At 32.5% G+C, this 19744-nt stretch overlaps 1 protein-coding gene, 1 long non-coding RNA gene and 1 other non-coding gene across 5 annotated transcripts in view; all 3 read left to right on the top strand.

Annotated features, from left to right (window-relative positions):
• Positions 1 to 96: 96 nt before the first annotated feature.
• LOC108567713 lies at positions 97 to 734 on the top strand. Of its 2 annotated transcripts, none has more exons than XR_001891255.1 (3): positions 97 to 185; positions 263 to 458; positions 544 to 734. It is a non-coding gene; the product is annotated as an uncharacterized LOC108567713 (long non-coding RNA). The 2 variants fall into 2 exon arrangements; XR_001891256.1 differs by having other exon boundaries at positions 263 to 429.
• Positions 735 to 2279: 1545 nt separating this feature from the next.
• Positions 2280 to 19744, top strand: part of LOC108567696 (filamin-B-like) — a 27038-nt gene continuing 9573 nt past the window's right edge. Inside the window, exons 1-15 of one of the 2 annotated variants that reach the window (XM_017928303.1) lie at positions 2292 to 2560; positions 3226 to 3427; positions 4116 to 4379; positions 5166 to 5408; positions 5692 to 5915; positions 5970 to 6275; positions 6331 to 6619; positions 6677 to 6840; positions 6899 to 7141; positions 7195 to 8584; positions 8905 to 9072; positions 11552 to 11926; positions 14420 to 15268; positions 19133 to 19354; positions 19413 to 19741. In XM_017928303.1, the coding sequence (XP_017783792.1) occupies positions 3349 to 3427; positions 4116 to 4379; positions 5166 to 5408; positions 5692 to 5915; positions 5970 to 6275; positions 6331 to 6619; positions 6677 to 6840; positions 6899 to 7141; positions 7195 to 8584; positions 8905 to 9072; positions 11552 to 11926; positions 14420 to 15268; positions 19133 to 19354; positions 19413 to 19741 (5145 nt within the window). In that variant the 5' untranslated portion in view covers positions 2292 to 2560; positions 3226 to 3348. Of the gene's footprint in view, positions 2561 to 3225; positions 3428 to 4115; positions 4380 to 5165; positions 5409 to 5691; positions 5916 to 5969; positions 6276 to 6330; positions 6620 to 6676; positions 6841 to 6898; positions 7142 to 7194; positions 8585 to 8904; positions 9073 to 11551; positions 11927 to 14419; positions 15269 to 15922; positions 16475 to 19132; positions 19355 to 19412; positions 19742 to 19744 lie in introns of those variants that run through there. The other variant, XM_017928302.1, reaches the window with a different exon arrangement.
• Trnag-ucc lies at positions 4745 to 4816 on the top strand. The gene has a single exon. It is a non-coding gene; the product is annotated as a tRNA-Gly (tRNA).

The raw sequence follows: 19744 nt of genomic DNA on the forward strand, positions 1-19744 counted from the left end.
GGTAACGCGAGTACTATGCCTCTGGTGAGCAGCTTTTGAATTACCGCACCCGGTTTTTTCAAGTGGCGCTGCAAGTTGGCCTGTTAAAATGGAGATAGATGTTTATTACGAAGATAATTCTATATAGTATCGAGTTGATATAATACGTACAGCAACAATTGCAGTTTTGTCTCTTGTTCCGCTTGGTAATTATAAAATATTTGTCCTCACTGTTAACGCTTCGCTATATGCAGTTGTATATTTACCATATTCTTCGTTTCAGCTATCTCTCTCACACTTGATGATTTACTTCCAAGGATAGTTTAGTTTTACGCCGGCAGGCAATGACTTCGAGGACCAATCACATTGCAGCTTACGTTAAAAAATAGATCGTACATACACGAACATCCATTCGGGTCGAAGTGGGTCGAAGCAGGTCGTATAATCAAGGTTGAACTTTATTCATTTGTATCAACATGGTAATATAATTAGTATTGTCGAGAATAAATAGATTTAACTTATAACAAACAAACTTAATTATATTTTATGATATGTATGTTTTAGGATATCCGTGTATGAGTATCATAGAATTATCAATAAATGGGAAACTAGATTGTAAATAGATGTTTACAATCGCTTTTTGCTACCTAAAATGCAATAATAAGTTGATCTATTCATTATATTCTACATGAAAAATGTTTATTTATTATTGTACATCCTTCAATAATGCATAGTTCTAAGTATAGAAATTCTATTTTCAATTGTCTCTGTTCTATTAAATTGTAAATCTGCTTGTCAAACAAAATAGGTTTAATTACTGTATATTGTATTTTAATATGTTTTACTTCTAAGAAGGTTGTGAGAGATATTTTTGTTCATGAGATGCAACTATGACTATTTTATTAATCCTGTTTAAGTATCTGTAAAACAATTGTAGGTATTATAGCCTTGGTTTAAAGTTAATATAAGAGATAATATCAATAATTAAGTACATTTGCTTAAATATTTGTCTCTGTAAAAGGTAATACATTTTTAGATACATGTATATTTGGTTGCCTATAACAATTTGAAGTTATTTTGCATATTTATTATTTGCATATCATGGATTTTCTTTATAAATATTCTATATGAATTCATGATATAAAATATTGTTAAATAGTTAATTTTATGAGTTTATATTTTTAGAAACCCTTATTTTGCACAATATAAAATGATGATGAAAATATTAATAAACAAATTTTCATAATTTTAAGTCCATTGAAAGAATTATAAATGTTATTTGTACGTATATCATTTTGTAAGTTAAACATTTATAACTAAAGTTGTACTATATACAAGAGATAAATGCATACCAAAAGTAATAATAAAATAAACGTCATAATGTAATAATATGGTTATCACCGCATAATGTATGTAAATGAATTTTAGTCACATCTTGAAGAGACAATGATATTATTTCACGAGACAGGAATTTCACCAGAAAAACTACCTGAGTTCTTTCTCTTTTAGGTTCGAATTCGTGAACATTTATATTTTTAAACATTGAATATCATGTAATTATTTAATTGATTTGTACACATTTAAGTTTATTTAAATTATTCAAACAAAAGTTGACGTGTCTATCTATATAAGGTTTCATAGACTGTGCAAAAATAATGAATGAAAACGTATTATGAATGAGTGGGTGAATATGATATACATATCCCAAGCATTATAAAATTAGTTTAATTAATCGACTAAATACAATACAAATTTTATGTTAGAAACTTTTATTATAAGTTACTGCTTTGATAGCGCAACAGTAAATTATATTAAACAATTATTTCGTTCCTTGGCGTATGAAATCACTGTGTTATTGTCATTCCTACGGTAAAATTTAATGCACGTTTAAATTAAAATATCCATTGTTCACTTAAAAGGATAATACACAACTTAATTAATTTTTACTTTATTGTTCATCCAGATAATGTAAATCGCAAACAAAAACATCAATCAATGTTTTCTGAGAGAATATTTGTAATCGACTTAAATGCGAATAACAACGAAAACAAACAAGTCAAACATGTTAATTAATATGATTTTGAAGTGTAATATGTAAATATGGGAATGTTTGTAGGTACAAGCATCCTACAATAATCGTAAGCTGCGCGTTTTTAGTGCTCATTTTTATAGCATTTCGCTTCTCGCTTGTATTTTGTTAAAGCGAATATATCAAAACCGCTTTCTACTGACCAGGCTCTGCCATACAGGTATTATTCTTACGTAACACACCTTACTCACCTTATAGTTAGTACCCACCATACCACACCACAACTGTTGCACAGCTCCGACCGTGCGGACCTATTCCAATAGGAAACCAAGAAGATTGCGCGCTAATTAATGAACACATGTCATCTAGAATGCGTGAAACGAGCAAAACAAGTCGCTTTTAACTGTAGCAAAAAATATATAAAGTACGGATTACTAAGGACAAACAGTGTATCTGTGAGTGCTGGTGTTATTTCGAAGTGCAACTGTTAATTCTCAACAATAAACAAGTGTTTCGTTTATAAAATATATCGCTTGCAAATTTTCAACTTTGGTAATTGTATTTCCTTTGACGCTATTTAATTGATACATTCATTTCTTCGATTTCGAATAGCAGCAACCAAAATAGACTTATGCAATTTCCTCATAAGAAAATACCAGAAAAAAAAACATCGTTTTTTATAAAACACAAACTGTGTGAATATATTCAATTTCGAAATAGTTAGGTAATGATTGAATCATTGCTAATTTAAAACTATGGATTTTAAGACGATACGAAATTATTTTTAATAGATTTATTAATTTATATACAGAGAATAAAGCAGTTTATAAAGATAAATTGAATGTGTAATTAATTAATTAGTTATATTTTATTTTCACGGACACGTACTAAATTAGGCATTAAATGTATACATTAATCATTTCTTACATAATGTCCTGTTTCGTTGGGAACGAGTCACGAAAAATGAAGATATATGGTTGTTATTATTTTCGACGAAATTTTAATGTGCTTTGTTTCAAATGACTTTGGGGCGGCCTTGATTTGAAAACATCGTTTTTTTTTTATCGCGGAGGAAATAGCTTTACACCTTTTTGTCGCATAAACTAAATATTTGCATTACAATTTTACATATATCCAAGTCGATAATACTTATTATTAAACTAAAAGTATTTCTCTTTACTATTGCAAGCGATTCATTATAAATTCAATGTGTTTAGGTGGCGAATTGTGTCCTTAGATGCGGATTGGCGGCCAACGGTGTCCATGCATTTGTCATGCACAGTTCTAAGTAAATAGTTGGTGTTACGTGTATTTCAAATTAAAAACAGTGCTAACCATAAATGGAAGGTAAAATATCACACAGTGGGCTCTTGGCTCGAAGTCCAGAAGGACATGCAGCACGTGGTATGCAAATTAAAGGTATGTTATTGTGACGAAAATCGTAGGTTTTGCATCGCATTTGCGGATTCGGAAATAATTATAATTAACTATACTAATTGAAAAAAAAATGTTGTTTTCTTTTAATTATTAACATCAGATTAATTAATTATAAACTGTTTAACATTAATTCTTCAAGGAGTTTACGTTACTCCTTGATGAAATGAATGATGCACTTGCATATACGACAATAACAAAATCATTAATAATGAATTCCTTATAATTTGTTCATCAATATTCATACATAATAATTTACTCAATTAACGTGCAAGAGTTTTTAAAACTTGCTTTCGATTATTTCTTGTGTATATAAGTTTGCTCTTTTAACGAACATGCATGACATCACTTTTTTTTAAATTTATGACATCATTATTTTTTTTAAACCCAGGTTATTGCAATCAAATTAGATAGGAATGAAATAAAACATATAAAATATATTATACAAATTACATTTGTGTATGTATTTTTTTATTAGGAACAGCTTTGATTTAAACTAACTTTGTATACAAATTTAATTTCTACAACAATTTAATTATTAGTTGAATAAAAAAGAAATAATTATAGTTTACATTAAATTTATATTGGAAAATATGTTTGTTTACAACTTTAAATATGTTTTAAAATGTTGTTATTATAATTAAAATTACATAAATTATTTCATTTATTATAGGAAATGAAGATGTGTGGGTTGAAATACAAGCAAATACATTCCGGAATTGGGTGAACGAGAATCTTCCATCCAATTTGCGTGTGGCTGATCTTTGCCAAGATTTATGCAGTGGCGTTCGTCTCTGTACCTTAGTGGAAAAGCTGCAAGGGCATCCAATTAAGCCGTCCTGGAATAAAAGACCTATGAATCAGCATCACTACCTGGAGAATGTTGCATGCGCCTTAAATGCCATCGAACAAGATGGAGTCAAATTGGTTAACATTGGTAAGCTATAGAATTGTTATGGAACATATGAATCAAAGCGTTACGGTGTATGGCAAACTATCAGAGCTGTAACCAGCCGAAACGGATATTTGTATTACAAATCAGTGACGAGATTTATGATAAATGCAGACGGCTGCGAGAAATACAAAAAAAAATGTAGGTAGATGCAGAACGGCGAGAGATTTCAATTCAAGGTTGGAGAAGCAACCTCGACCTACATTGAACGCATTTAATTATATTGATACATTCAGATGACACGCAATTAATACTTATTACAATGTCATTATATTATATTAAAAATTGATTTTTAAATATTAAACCGAAATAGTTAACGCCTGTTTATTAAAAATCATAAATTTATAAGTGCGATGGTGGTGTAATGGTCAGCATAGTTGCCTTCCAAGCAGTTGATCCGGGTTCGATTCCCGGCCATCGCATAAGATTTTGTTTTACAATACAATTAGTTATATTTAATAAAATCTTATTGGATTGTCAGTGATTAACAAATCAATCTGCGGTTTTTATAGATTGTTCAAGATTTTTGTACTCGTGGGAGCATTCATGGACTTTCAATGATTTTTATAATATGTATTGTTTAAAGAAGGAAATTGGTAGACAATGGAGGAGAACGGTGTTTTTAATGTACTCACTGTTAATCTAATTATAGCGCTTCACCTCGAGACGCGATTGTTGCTTTATCACTATTTCAAAGAAAGCGTCAATTTTCCCACTGAGTTTCCGTTAACTGATTTTTATTAATAAAGTCTTTGATTTTTCTTTTTGCAGGTAACGTCGATATAGTGAATGGAAACCTGAAACTGATTTTGGGTTTAATATGGTCGTTGATTGTGCGTTATCAAATTGGCAGATCCAAATTCCCGCCGAGGAAGTTGATGTTGGCTTGGCTGCAAGCCGTGCTTCCAGAATGTAAAGTCAACAATTTGACAACGGATTGGAACTCCGGTATTCTTTTGTCAGCCCTTGTCGACTACTGTAGACCAGGATTGTTCCCGCATTGGAGAAAATTAGGTAAATTATATACATTAATTACTCGCAATTATTACTCGATTCAATAAAATATAATAATAGAAAATTATGGTAAAGAGAGCAACATATAATTATGTTATTATCAAAGCATGTTGTTATGAGATTAATTAATTAAACTAATGCATAATATTGAAATTAGTTTAATTATTGAAAAAAGAAAAGTATAAATTGTATACTTCTGCTCACAATCACACGCACGTAGCTCATTTCCCAGAATATGTTTTACCTGTTTCACTTCACCTCATTTTCTTGACACATATTTCAGATAAACACGACGGCATTGACAATTGCCGAAGGGCAATGAGTATCGCTAATAAGGAACTCGGAATACCGGCTGTCTTGGAACCAGAATATTTGGCGTCTCCTTGGCTCGACGAATTATCTGGAATGACTTACCTTTCGTACTTCATGAAACCAGGTTCGCCCGGATTCCATGCGACGCTCAGATGGGTCAACTCTAGATTGGAACGACCCGTCGAGAATTTTACAGTAACAATGATATAATCGTTAAAATGACTCATAATTAATTCCAATTTTATTTAGTCCGCTTGGAACGATGGACGTGTAATTAGCGAGGTAATTAGATCTTTGGGAGGATCTTCGGCAGCTCCAGAGAAACTCCGCACGGAGCCATCGCATTGGGAATCGAATTTGACTCAAGCAGTCGAGGCGGGAAAACGATTAGGTGTACATCCTATATTGTCTGCTAGAGATATGGCCGATATAAATGTTGAACATCTGGGGGTGATGGCTTATGCAGCTAACTTTCAATGGATTCCGGAAAGACCTCCAATTCACGACCTTATCAATGTTAAATTGGAATCAACGTCCGGACGCGTCGGAGAATCCGTAAATTTCTACACCAATATGTAACTTCTTTTCAATGGTTATCTTTTTTTTACAGACGCAATATCAAGTCACTTTAATGGATTCATCCTTAGCATATGACAGATTATCAGTTGAAATTAGAGGTCCTGATAATAAAGTGTATCCTCAGCGTTCTTTGAAGCATGGACGAGGTTCTTTTGTGCCACAGAAAATGGGAATGCACGAGATATTAGTCTACTACGAAGGACAAGAGGTATCCTCTAAGCATTATTTCAGGGCTCTACCGCCGCTCGTTGAAGTCTTACCTCCAGATATGGCTCCATGCGCTCTTGGTTCTTTAGTCCAAGTGTTAGTAAATGCTACAGGTTAACTATACATCAATATTATTAATAGCTAAAGATTAATAATTATTTATCGTTTAGGTGCTCCTAAACGAGAGGACATTTTAGTAACAGCCTACAGCCCAATGGGGCGACCTTTGGCATGCCCTTTAACTATTGTTGATGGTACAAATAGTGCTACTTTTAAGCCAGACGAAGCTGGTGAATGGAGAATTGAAATTACGTATCAGGGAAAACAAATCCAAGTATTATTACGAAACTTATGACATTTGAATGTATACTTAATACGTCTTTTATTTGTAGGGTGGTCCATTTACATGCGCAGTTTTCGATCCCAACGGTGTTGTGGTGTCTGGTTTAGAAGGTGCGTTGCCGATGGTGCCTCACGCTATTGACCTAGATTGTCGCGATGTTTGCGTACCAGGAGAAGTCTACGCAGATGTGGTGCACGATAAAAAGTCGTTGCATACTAGAATGGAGAAGGTGGATGCTGACGGCTATTTGCATCGCGTACATTTTACGCCAGTTCTTCCTGGAAAGCATAGGGTAAAATATGAAATGCAGAAATTAAAATTGATTAAATTTACTGCCGTTTACAGGTATACGTCTACTTCAATGGATACGATGTTAAAGGCTCTCCTTTTATGATGAGAGTCGGCACTCAACGTAGATCCAAGACAAGTTCTAGTCCGACGTACAGGCAAAGTCCTATTTCGCGTAATCTGTCTGCTAGTCCCATAACTACAGTTCAAGCAGCAAACTTGAACAGTTCCATAACAAATAAAAATTACCGTCAAAACGCTAGTCCCAGTTTCGCAACGGAGACACATAAATTGTCTCAAGATTACCATAGGTTATCCGAGAGGCGTTTATCAGCTAGTTCTCCTGTAGACAACAGTCCTCACTACATCCCAAGAGCCAGCAGTCCTTCTCTAGCTCCGCGCACACAGAGCCCAACATTCCGACCAACAAGTCCTTACTTCAGACCACTAAGTCCTCGTCCACAAAGTCCGAGCTACATAACAAGCAAAAAGTTAAATACCAGGACTGATAGCCCAAATTCGAGTTTTGTTCGGAAGGAGCAGGAGTACTCGCACAAATCAAGATACGAAACATCCAGTCCGAGTTTGTACGCAAAGACAGCATACGCTTCAAGTCCGAGTTTTCATAGGAAGGATGATTACGAATCGAGTTACACAACGAAATCTCATTTCGAAACGTCCAAGAAGCAAGATGATTTCTCCAATAAAATGCAATCTATACGTTTGCAAGATTCCCGAAGCCCTGCGATGGGATCTCATTTCGAATCGTCCAAGAAGCATGATGATTTCTCTAATAAAATGCAATCTATACGTTTGCAAGAATCCCGAAGCCCCGCGATGGGATCTCATTTCGAATCGTCCAAGAAGCAGGATGATTTCTCTAATAAAATACAATCTATACGTTTGCAAGAATCCCGAAGCCCCGCGATGGGATCTCATTTCGAATCGTCCAAAAAGCAGGATGATTTCTCTAATAAAATGCAATCGATACGTTTGCAAGAATCCCGAAGCCCCGCTATGGATCGTCGCAGTCCAGACGTTAATTATTCTACATCTAAATATAATCGAAGCATCGTCGAGAGTCGCAGCTACAACAGCAGTTTCGATAGCGTAGATACATCGCCGGTAATTAAAATTAATGATCGAAGCACAACAAGGCGAGATTCCTGGGATGCCTTAAAGAAGACGAGCAATATCTTATCAGAAAGGAGTCTGGAATCGTTGGCTAATTTGAATGAGAGCCAGCTAGATACGCAGCGCGTGCACAAATTGCAGACGTACAATCAGAACGAGAGTCAATTGGATTCGCAGCGTGTTCATAAATCGCAGAGTTATACCCAGAAGGTTGATAACTACGGTTTCAGGAGTTTAGGTAAAGGCGGAGCAAGTGCTGTTAAGGTTCAACCCGTGCCGGATGGAACACTTGGACAACCTGTAGAATTTGAAAGTAAGTTAACATATTAACTTCAACTTGTATGAACATAACAAATTGAATATGAATATACAAATTGAAGTATGTATAAATTGTAGTATTTTGAAACTTATTTATTAAAACAATAAATTATTTCATTAGATTTTATTTGCTAATTTATACTTCACATATGTTGACAGTTGAAAGTGCAACAATCTAAATAGTAAAGTCTACAATCAATATCATCATATATTGATCATCTATTTATCAAATACTTAATCGACAAAAATAATAAAATACTTTTATTAAAAGCAAATTATTATGTAATTATAAATGATATGTTTGTTTTCTTGCAGTTGATGGGAGCGGCGCTGGTTCTGGAGATTTGGAGATTCTCGTTGAAGGCGGTAAGGTAACATCAAGTGTTCGTAGTTTGGGTGGGCAGAGATTCAAGGCTGCCTTTACACCACATCAGGCTTTGCCACATAGGGTAGACATTCGATTTAATGGTGAAACTGTCCCAGGTAAGTCTTAGAATATATTTTTTTTCGAAGTATGTGTATGTAGGTAGGAAGGAATACAAATGCGACTGCCTGTAAATTTGAAATTTAAATTATATTTTCCAACATTGCGGAGGTTGCCGCATTACTTATTTATTATCTCCTCGCTTCTGCTCTTATGCAATACGTGCATTTGCTCATTACAATGAATTACAAAAGTATTGACTTTCGCCACATTCTTCAGCGCACCGCAAAATATCAACAAAATTATTATTTTCCAGCTTATATAAGGTGAGTTCATCACAGGAAGTCAACATCAAATAAATATCTATACAAATGTTGATTTATTTAAGACGTAATTATCAGGTACTGCTGAATAGTGTGATTGAATAACATGTTATAAAGAAAATCACTTTGTTATGTAAATAAAATATCTAACGGTATTATAAAGCAACAATTCTGAACAGAAAGAGCGAGTTGATGTATTTATATATATATGATTCGATGGCATTTTGTAAAACATATTGGATTTAAGCAGTACATTAAAATGGCAACACAACCTTAGAATAGCATTTGTTTAGTCCGATTTTTTTTAAAATTGTAATTGAAAGTATATTCCTTGAGCTAAAATCTCCGCACTGAATCGAATTCTAGAAAGTTCATTGGCCCAAAATAAGGGGATTAGCATAAGCGTTGCATCTTACCGCTATGAAGAGCGACCCACTGACATCCTTATTGACGTAGCGTTCACTAAAAAGAAGAAGACAGAAAAGGAGAACTTCACGTTAATTAGAAAACGCACAATTCAGTATGTTTTATACCTATTCGAGCGACTTGTCTTTTTTATGTCTTCTGTTTTATTTTTCTTATTTTTCTTGAGATGAACTTTCTTTAATTTCTTACGCGTTCCAACTATACAATTGCATACTATTTTTACAATATGAAATTGTGATTTGATCATTTCATGATTCTGATTAGTTTTTGATTGTTTTTTTTTTGTAAATCACTATTAATGATAATTTCCATGAAGGCAGATGAAAAGACAATGTTAAATACTGCATATTGTTTCGTTCGCTTCAAAAGTGAAACTCTTCATAAGCGACGTTTCGATTCTCAACCAACCAGTATATTGCATTGTGTACAAAAAGAATACATATTTTCACGCTACTTCATCTCATGTGAAATTTATTCCTGCAACGTACTTAAATCATATTTTGAAATCGTAATTAACAAATGCTTATTACTCAATATAAATACACATTTATAAAAAATGGAAGTTTGCATTTTTTTAAATTCAATGTGTCGTGTGCGAATGTTAGGAATATAGTGATTCTATGATTCCAAACATTATTGAATATTATTTATCAATGTAATAATGCATTGATTATTCACTTTATGAAATATAAGAATGATACGTAATTATATACGTAATGTAATAATTATTTTACATGAACAGAAATTGTGCGTTTTTTCAAAAGTATTAAGTGATGAATAAATAAGTTTCAAGTTAATAAGAAAAATTGACGATGTTCCAAAATAGTAATTAAATCTTGTTTAGTCAATAAATGTTTATTACGTAATAGAAATGTACATTTATAAAGTGGATGATTGGTATTATTCATTTTCTATTGCATTTTGGAATGTGATATGGGAATGTTTGCGTTTGAAGAACTTAGGGCAAGTTGCAAAGTTATAGTATCGAATGAAAGTATAAATCAATCCTGTAAAGGTAATTTTTTTTCTTGGATGCGTCGAGGTAAATTGATTGTATATGTACATGAAATGCATCGACCTGTGCAAAGAAGTAAAGGCACGATCACTTTCCGCATGAAGAGAGAGACTCGTTGTATGGTGGAATGTCAGGTAAAATTCCCCGTACACCTCTCTCTACGCCGTACAATTCACGATTGTTGCGCCTACCGGCCTACCTACATACCATACCATGCTTAAGTCGCTAGTTCTTGCGCAGCGTTCGAACTTCTGAGACGCGTGTCGGTCTCGAACACATCCGTGTCACACTCCTTTTTCGACCATTTAACATACGTTAATTTTCTGTGCTTTCTGTGTATATTTGTGTATGTGTGCGGCAATGTGAAAGAGATTTCTCTTCACGGGTCGTATTGAAATTCGTATTATTTTCGCGGATAATTGCATAACACATTCCGAGGCGCGAACTGTTAGTATGCTCAGACCAAACGTTCGACGTGATTATTTTATTGAGATGTGGTACCGCCTGAAATAAATTGCATTTCAACATGTACTAACTAGATGAACTGAATTCATGTTCAAGGTAAAAGAAAACAAAAAAACGCTCGAAATTAATTTTCTCTCGTTAGACGTATGAGCAGCAGCAGAAGCAGCAGCAGTATATTAAGCGAGATTTTCTTTGACCTTCGCCGCGCGTTTCCTACAATTATCGCGCCTCAATAATAAGATATATATCATTTATGCAATTTATTCTGGTGCACCACTCTTGAGAAATGAATATGTCTTGAATATCCAGGTAGTCCGTGGCACGTAAACATAATGTCTACATCGAATTTGTCGGTTCTGGGCGAATCTACCAGATTGGTGCCAGCCAATACCGCGGCCGTTTTCGAAATCATCACCAGCGGAAATACCGCTCCGGACGATCTGAGTGTGCACGTAATATCTCCGAGCAAAAGGGCTGTGCAGGCTCGCGTTTTGCCTGGGAACAGATCCGGAGTGCAAAGTGTTGAATTTGTGCCTACCGAAGTCGGAACTCACATTGTTGAGGTACACGTGAACGGAGAGAAACTCCCTAGTGGTCCTCTCATCGCCAAAGTGTACGATGCTGGACTCATACAAGTAGCCGATGTTAGTGGTGGAGTCGTTGGACAACCTGTCCAATTCAGAGGTAAGACAGTTTCTATTTTAATCAATTTCTAACTTAATAAAGACTTGCTATTGTTATTCTCAAAAAATTATCCTCTTAAATTTGGATATGCACGAATTTTATTCGAATGAATCACATTCTTCTGTGCAAACTCACAATCCCAAACAGGATTTCTTTTTAAATTACGACCATCTAAATAATATTATAATCGATGATGAAGCTTTAAAAAGTTCAAGTTGATAGCTATGTTACGTTTCATTGACGCACCCACTCACCTTTTTTTTTTATTTTCTTACCGATATTCAAATTACATTAAAAACGTAAACTTGAATCATCTTTTGGATAATTATATTTAAATTTACAATACCAAAATTAAATATATCAAATGAAAACATATATGGAATTTCCGGTATGAAAATATTCTACAATCTTTTAAAGAGGTTCGTTGAACACTTGGATATAGATGATTTCACATGTATGTAGAAAACTGTGACAACTTAATAGTTTTCCGCTTTATTTACACTTTCTACTTAAATTACTTCTTTAAATTGACTATACTTAAGCTAGTTTTGAATAAATATGTTACTAGAAAATAAATTCCACGCCTTTCTACTAAAATTTCAATACTACATTTCTAATAAAATTTACGGTTTACGCATTAACTTTAATGATCAAGTGTATATAATTATTAAACCAGATTTTCATCTGCAGCTGTTAAAACACTATCATTTTGTTAAAATTGACTTTAGTCTTATAATGAAAACTAAAGTTATTTAAATATAATAATAACAACTTAAGAATAAAAATATAAAAATAAGTTGCATTTATATAATAAGATTCGATTTTTATACGTATATAGTCATACGCAGTCATATGCAATAATAATGTATGCTAATTAAGTTAAACTATGCTGACATTTAAATAAAATAATTTTTGAATTGAAGAATGATATGATTTTTTTGGTAATTACTTTCTTAAAAAAAAACATTACTTGTTTCGGGTGCGTCACTTTCTTGTACAAGTTTATTTAACCTTGGATATTCTTATAATGTTGGGAAACTTACTGTTTATATAAATTGTTATAATTTGTGTATGTGAATGTGCAATTGCAGTAGCGGATGTTTATTGTATCATTGTTGCAATGTTAGTTGATAATAACATTTATCACAAGAAGACCTCAGCTAGAAGCTTTGTGTTTATTTGTAATTCCGTGAATTATGCAACTAGTATTATTATAATAAATATGCGATAAACAAGATACAACTATTTTTACTGTATATGTATATACTATACAAATACAGAATATGTATTTATTAAAGGTCATTTGTTACATATTACATGCGTATTAATTAGAGCATACGTAATTCAAGATAAATTTAGAAAAACAAGTTGCATTATTATTTTGCATGGAATTATTTCGATTTTTATAATATTCAATTTATTTCCACTTAGTCTCAGATCTACTTCACGTCCTCACCGTATTCTTTTGTTCTTTAAATATTTAAAACTGTCGTTCTTTGCATTACGGTACATTATTTACAGAACGGTACAACGTACACCGATTTCATTTCACACATCTCGAGTAGAGTACCAGCTCGATGTACTTTTCAAATATCAATTCTTGAATCATCTTCAATTGCTTTCACTTAATGTTACAAACGAACCATCTGTTCTGCAGACGGAAGGTTCATCAATTAATTTCTATTCCATTCCAATTTGATTGAAATATTTTTTACGCTTTTAGTTTCATTCATATACATTTTTTTTGTATAACTTTCTTTCGGTCCCATTTGAAATTTAATGTCTTTAAATCGATTATAACAAAATTTGATTCTTAAAAACCATTACATTTCTCCTTTTTGTATCGAAAATTTAATTTCAAAAACTAATTAATAAAATTAGAATTGAATGAGCGCTTAAATTCAATGAAATTTCATTCAAATCATTTAATTTATTGAATATGGATTTCTCATTATTTAAAAATTACCAAAATAGAAAAGCACATTCACTTTTTAATACTTATATATTTTTAAATTTATTTAACAATTTTTTAATTCTTTCGAAATGTTAAATTTCTTTCAACGTATTCCAGAAAATAATGACGCTTTAGTTGTTTCATGCTTTAATTACATTTTTATAATATTTTTATTAATTTCGAGAAAAAACATCACTTTATGTTAATTTAAAATTAACTAAGACGTTAAACTTTTGGCCCAAACTTAGGTCAATGTTACTAAATTTTATTCATTTTATTCTTGAATTTTTTTTTTGGATATTAGAAAATAATACGATTTTAATTATTATCATAAAAATGTAGATAGCAAAGTTCTCATAATTAAAGTAATTTAATTTTGCATACGATTAGCGATGCAGGTATTTTAGAGTTAATAATATTCAATACTTTACTTCCTATAACGATAATGATAGCAAGGTCACTGTAGTTTATTGAAATGTTACGATATGCATTTTTTTTTGTAGAATGGATAATATTATGATGGTTTTATTGTTTTGCAGTTGATGCCAGCCAAGCGGGCGAAGGACAATTGGAGATATCCATAAACGAAGGAGAAGTACCCAACCATGTCCAGGTTGTCGGCGGAGGTCGTTGCTTGGTATCGTTTACGCCCGACCATGCAAAACCCCATCTTATCGATATCAAATTTAACGGAGAAACGGTCCGAGGATGTCCGTTTGTATGCTCCGTAACGGACACGAGCAGGGTGATACTGAGCCTATCTCACCTGGAGCTGATTCCCGTGAATCAACCCAGCTCGTTCCATATGGGCGTTGCTGGGGGTGGCGCTGCAGAATTGGCAGTCGCCGTGAGAGGACCGATCGGAGAACTTCCTGTAAAAGTTACCGGTGATATACACTCCGGGTTCACGGCGGAATTCACGCCGAACCAAGTCGGAGCCCACCAAATTAACGTGGATTATAACGGAAGGCCCGTACAAGGAACGCCGTTCATAGCGAAAGCCTTCGACTCGACCCGTGTGACCGTCGGACACGTGGCCAGAGGAACGGTGGGACGACCGGTAACCTTCTCTGTAGATGCGAGCGAAGCGGGAGAAGGAAATTTGGAAATTACCATTTCCGCCCGAGGGTTGAACATACCCACACAAGTGCACCCTCAGGGCAATGCGAAATTCGCCGTGAGCTTCGTGCCGGCAGAAGCATGCGATCACGTAGTTAATGTAGCCTTCAACAAGAGGCCCGTAGTTGGGTGTCCTCTGATCGTGGGAGTTGGAGGAGGCGGTGCTGGACCAAGCGTCACGCTGCCGGGTCCCGGACCCGTGCACAGACCCAGCACACTTCTAATTAATCATCCGGGACGATTAGAAGACATTGAAGTCAATGTTGAGGGTGAGAACATATTATTTATCTAAAAAAAAGTATATAAGATGTTATGGTATGCTTTATATAGACATTTAAAGTTTGGAAACGTTGTATGTAGACAGTAAATGAAGTATTGTAAAAATAAAACGATAAATCGAATTCGAACACTATTTTATTTACATATCATTGTCGATTCACGTTTATGTAATTAATAATCTATTTCATCGACTAATTTCCAATAACTTTTGTAGCTCGCCGTTAAAAGATATTCTTAGATCAAACTCTAATATCATACTCTAACTTTTCCAAACTTAAAATATTATGTAAACCATTTCAAGCATTTTTTTAAAAATTTATATTAAGTACCTTTTAATTGCTTTCGGTTATTCTTTTAATCGCCCATTTATTTTTGGAATACCTGTAGAATTTTTGGGTGATTAAATCGTAGTCGAATGCATTCCAATTATGTGCGTACGTTTATTTATTTATGTGAAGCAAAATATGTGTGTTATTTTACTACTTTATACTTAAAAAAATGAATCATTGAAATATTGTACGAAGAATATTAAGTTAAGATAAGATGTATCAAATATATGCATGCATTTCGTTCTGTTTGTTTTCTTTCTCTTTTGCATCATCTGGCTGTTTTATTTATGTGCACTCTCTTTTTCTCGATTTCAGGACACAGACGTCTGTTGTATTAGACACGTCTCTATATTATCCCTCTATTCCACTATTCTCTCTACTAACATGTTACTCGAATTTTACTAATTTTATTGTTGTTTTTTATGAATCTAATATAGTTTTTTTTATCCTAATATTGCCTGCGAAACATCAAAACTTTTATACATATGTTTATTTCCTTTGGAATGTACTCCTTTGCTTAACCCATTTGTCTCTTCATATAAATCATTGTATGATTATGATTTTTATAATGCTTTTGGCTGTTTAGTGTATTCTACTTCTATTATTCTCGTATTGCTACTTGTATTTCTTACAATTCGACCATAAATCTAAAACTTATATATTAGAATTCAGTTTTTCTAACCATAAACCTTTCTAGCTTATATGTGACATCTAGTCTATATATAAATTCTTTAGTTAAGAGGTTTACCTGTTGACATTAACATACAGTTAGTAGATACTTCTTAGAATTATAGAGTATTCTTACTATGATCAATAAATCGATCAATCTTTTAATATTTTTAACACTTGTTGTTAGTACGGAAAAAAATATAAAATTGACTTTGAAAAAATAACATAATAATTTACATTTTTAAAGTTATTATAGGAAATATTTTTTATTGCAAATTAACGCTCGCTTAACAAGCACCTCGCAATTTCGCTTAAAAATTAATTGTAAGAAAAATGACTTAACGAGCGACGTTTCGAATAACGCTACATCATTTTTAAAACTTATGTACACATATTATATGTATTTTTGAATATGTTTCAAAAATACGAGTAAAAATCCGGAAATTTTGGAACAGATTAAACTCGTTAAGCGAGGTTCCACTGTATATCATATAATTTAACATATGCCAAGCGTGACCACTGATTTTTATATTATAAACATAGTCTAAATATTCAATTGGAAATAGCTAAATTAGGCAATTATTTACTATTACAAAATCGAATAAAAAAAAGTTGTACGAATAAATCGAACGTGCATTTGGAAAGTTTTTGAGACAACGACCTAAATTACATTTTATTTTACTATTGCTATCTACTTTTGTTTATAACAAAAACTGTACGATTTGACTTATAGAACTGACCTTTAAAATTTTTAATTCTATTTAATCAAGTTTGATTTCTCTCGTCCATATTCTGATTAATTTTACAATATACAATAAAAAATCAACATTTTAACTTCGTTCTTTTTAAATAACTTATTAACAAACTTAAGAAATAAATTATTTTTTAATTCTAGCAACGTACTGACTTATTGATCTAAACAAAACCTTTTAAATAATTTTGAAGATAAATATAATTTTAAATAATTTAATGTAATGTATACATATTATAATCATAAGTATATAAAATAATATGAAGAAAAAGATACAAGAAAAAAATATAAAACTGAACTTAATAATAATAATATTTATTGCAACAATATATTATAAAATTAAAAAAAACTTAATGCAATAACAAAAATGTAATAAAATTCAACTGCTGCAAAGGGCTGTTAATCATAGGTCTTTCTGCCCTAAACTGAACTTATTAATTCTAATTAATCATTTTTATAATTAATTATTTGAGTAACTAAAAGGAAACAATAAGAAATGTAAAACTTGATAATGATTATTTATGAAATAATAATAAACAAAATTTATATGTATTTATTTATATATCTTATGTAATATTTTGAGTTTTTACTCTACTAGAGACTACATTTTACTAGTATGTTTTTAAGTCACCTATTGTTAACTTTCGTAAGAATTTAAAATTGAATATAAAATGGAACTTTAACAAAATTATGAACATAAATCATTAACAAATATTTTAAAGTGACTAATGATTGGACTATTTTATACATTAATAGAAATAATTATAGTAATTAGAAATATATTTATAATGTTGGTTTACTTAATTTCTACATAAAAACACAAAAGTAAGAATAAAATAAATTAATAAATGGCAATAAGAAATAATATAGACAGAAGAAGTTCGCCGTTCTCCGTGATATTTTATCAGGTTTCTCGTTAAGTACGGCAACTTTCTTTTCTATTTTAAAAATACATATAATTGGATTATTTACTCGTCTGCCGTATGGTTTATCCCATAATCAATTAAAGTTACAATTAGTCGCTGCAGGTTTTCATTTACTTTTTACCACTCATTCGCGGTGAAAGTTATACCCGACATATGCCACTTAATTTGGTTCAAACCAAAACTCGTGCACCGATCGAAAGTTATTTATTTTGTTTTAAATATAAATATGGTCTGCTTGTACGTTGTATATTATTCATCAATGAATTGTTTCTTAAAGCGTGCTATAGTCATCCTTGCCTATTCATACAATTATTCTTCACGAATATACAATTTTTTCCAAAAATATCTTCGTCCTATGATTTGTTGATTCTTTTTTTTATTCTTTAATTTAAAAAACATGATACACATCTTTCTTAAATGTTCTTTGTACAATATATTTGAAAATTAAATAATTTCAGCCTTCGTATAAAAATAACACACACATTTTGTAATTCGTTTCATTAATAAGCGGATGTATTTGTTTCTTGTCAACAGAACTTACATAATTGTTTGTAACAAGAAAAAAGGTCATGACTTCTATTGTTGGAATATGTAAAGTTAACAGTTAATGTCTTTGCATATTTTAGCATCAAATTCTCAATGATTTAATTAGTATATGTTCAATTTAAGATTCATTATAATAATAAATATTGAAATATATTAGAATTACAGGATCAAAATTGAATGATATTTTTTTAAATTTATTAGCAAGATCATATTTTTTATTTTTCAAGTAATTAATTAGATATCAATAGATTAATATTTTACATGTTTTTTGCGATTATTATCTACTAAATTTTAAATACTTCAATTATAAGATTCTAAATAGTAAAAGTATAATTTAAATAAATAAAATGATTGCTATAGGTGCTAAACATAAAATATAATACTTAAATGTGTTAGTGAAAAACTCTACGCGTTAAAATATAACTTGTGAAACGATAATGGGTCTTCGTTATTGAAATGGATTGAAGCGTTCAAGATGAAATAAACATATGCACAAAATTGTAGTAAAATAACATATTTGCTTTAACTGATTTGCTTCATGAATCATTCCTCGTGTATAACAATACTTCCCCCCCAAATGAACCAGTCCCTATAATAATTAATATCCTTGACAAAAAACGAAAATTGGCTCAGGCCCCGGAGGTCAATCGGTGCCCACCCAAGTCCAACCATTGGGCAACGCTCAGTTTCGCGCTGAGTTCGTACCCAGGGTCGTCGGAGAGCATCGGATAAACGTCAGCGTCAATGGAATACCTACTGCCGGTAGTCCGTACGCAGCCAAAGTTTACGACGTTCAAGCTATCAAAGTCAAAGAAGCCGCAACTGGAGTCGTCGGAAAACCGGTCACATTCCTAGGTGAGAAATTCATGAGTAGCGATTTAGAAACTAAGTTTGATTTATTGGATGAAATCAGTTGAAACTAGCCAAGCTGGACCTGGCAATCTAGAGGTGACCGTAAACGGTGGAAGAGTTCCAACATCAGCCCAAGCTCAAGGACCACACACGTACGCTATTTCCTTCACACCGCGCGAAGCCACTGCCCATTCAGTTGATTTGCGATTCAATGGACAGGATGTTCCAGGAAGTCCTTTCAAATGCGTCGTTACTCCTGCAGCCAGAATCATCACACCGGAATCAATGGATAAAGTATCCGTTGGTAGAGCCTGTCTCTTTGCAGTCGAGAGTCCCAATGCTCCGGTCGTTGAAGTATTGGGTCCGGCTCGAAGATCACTACCCACTCAAGTG

The sequence above is a fragment of the Nicrophorus vespilloides genome, unplaced genomic scaffold, assembly GCF_001412225.1.
Source record: "Nicrophorus vespilloides isolate i.1.1-1 unplaced genomic scaffold, Nicve_v1.0, whole genome shotgun sequence".
Classification (NCBI taxonomy): domain Eukaryota; kingdom Metazoa; phylum Arthropoda; class Insecta; order Coleoptera; family Silphidae; genus Nicrophorus; species Nicrophorus vespilloides.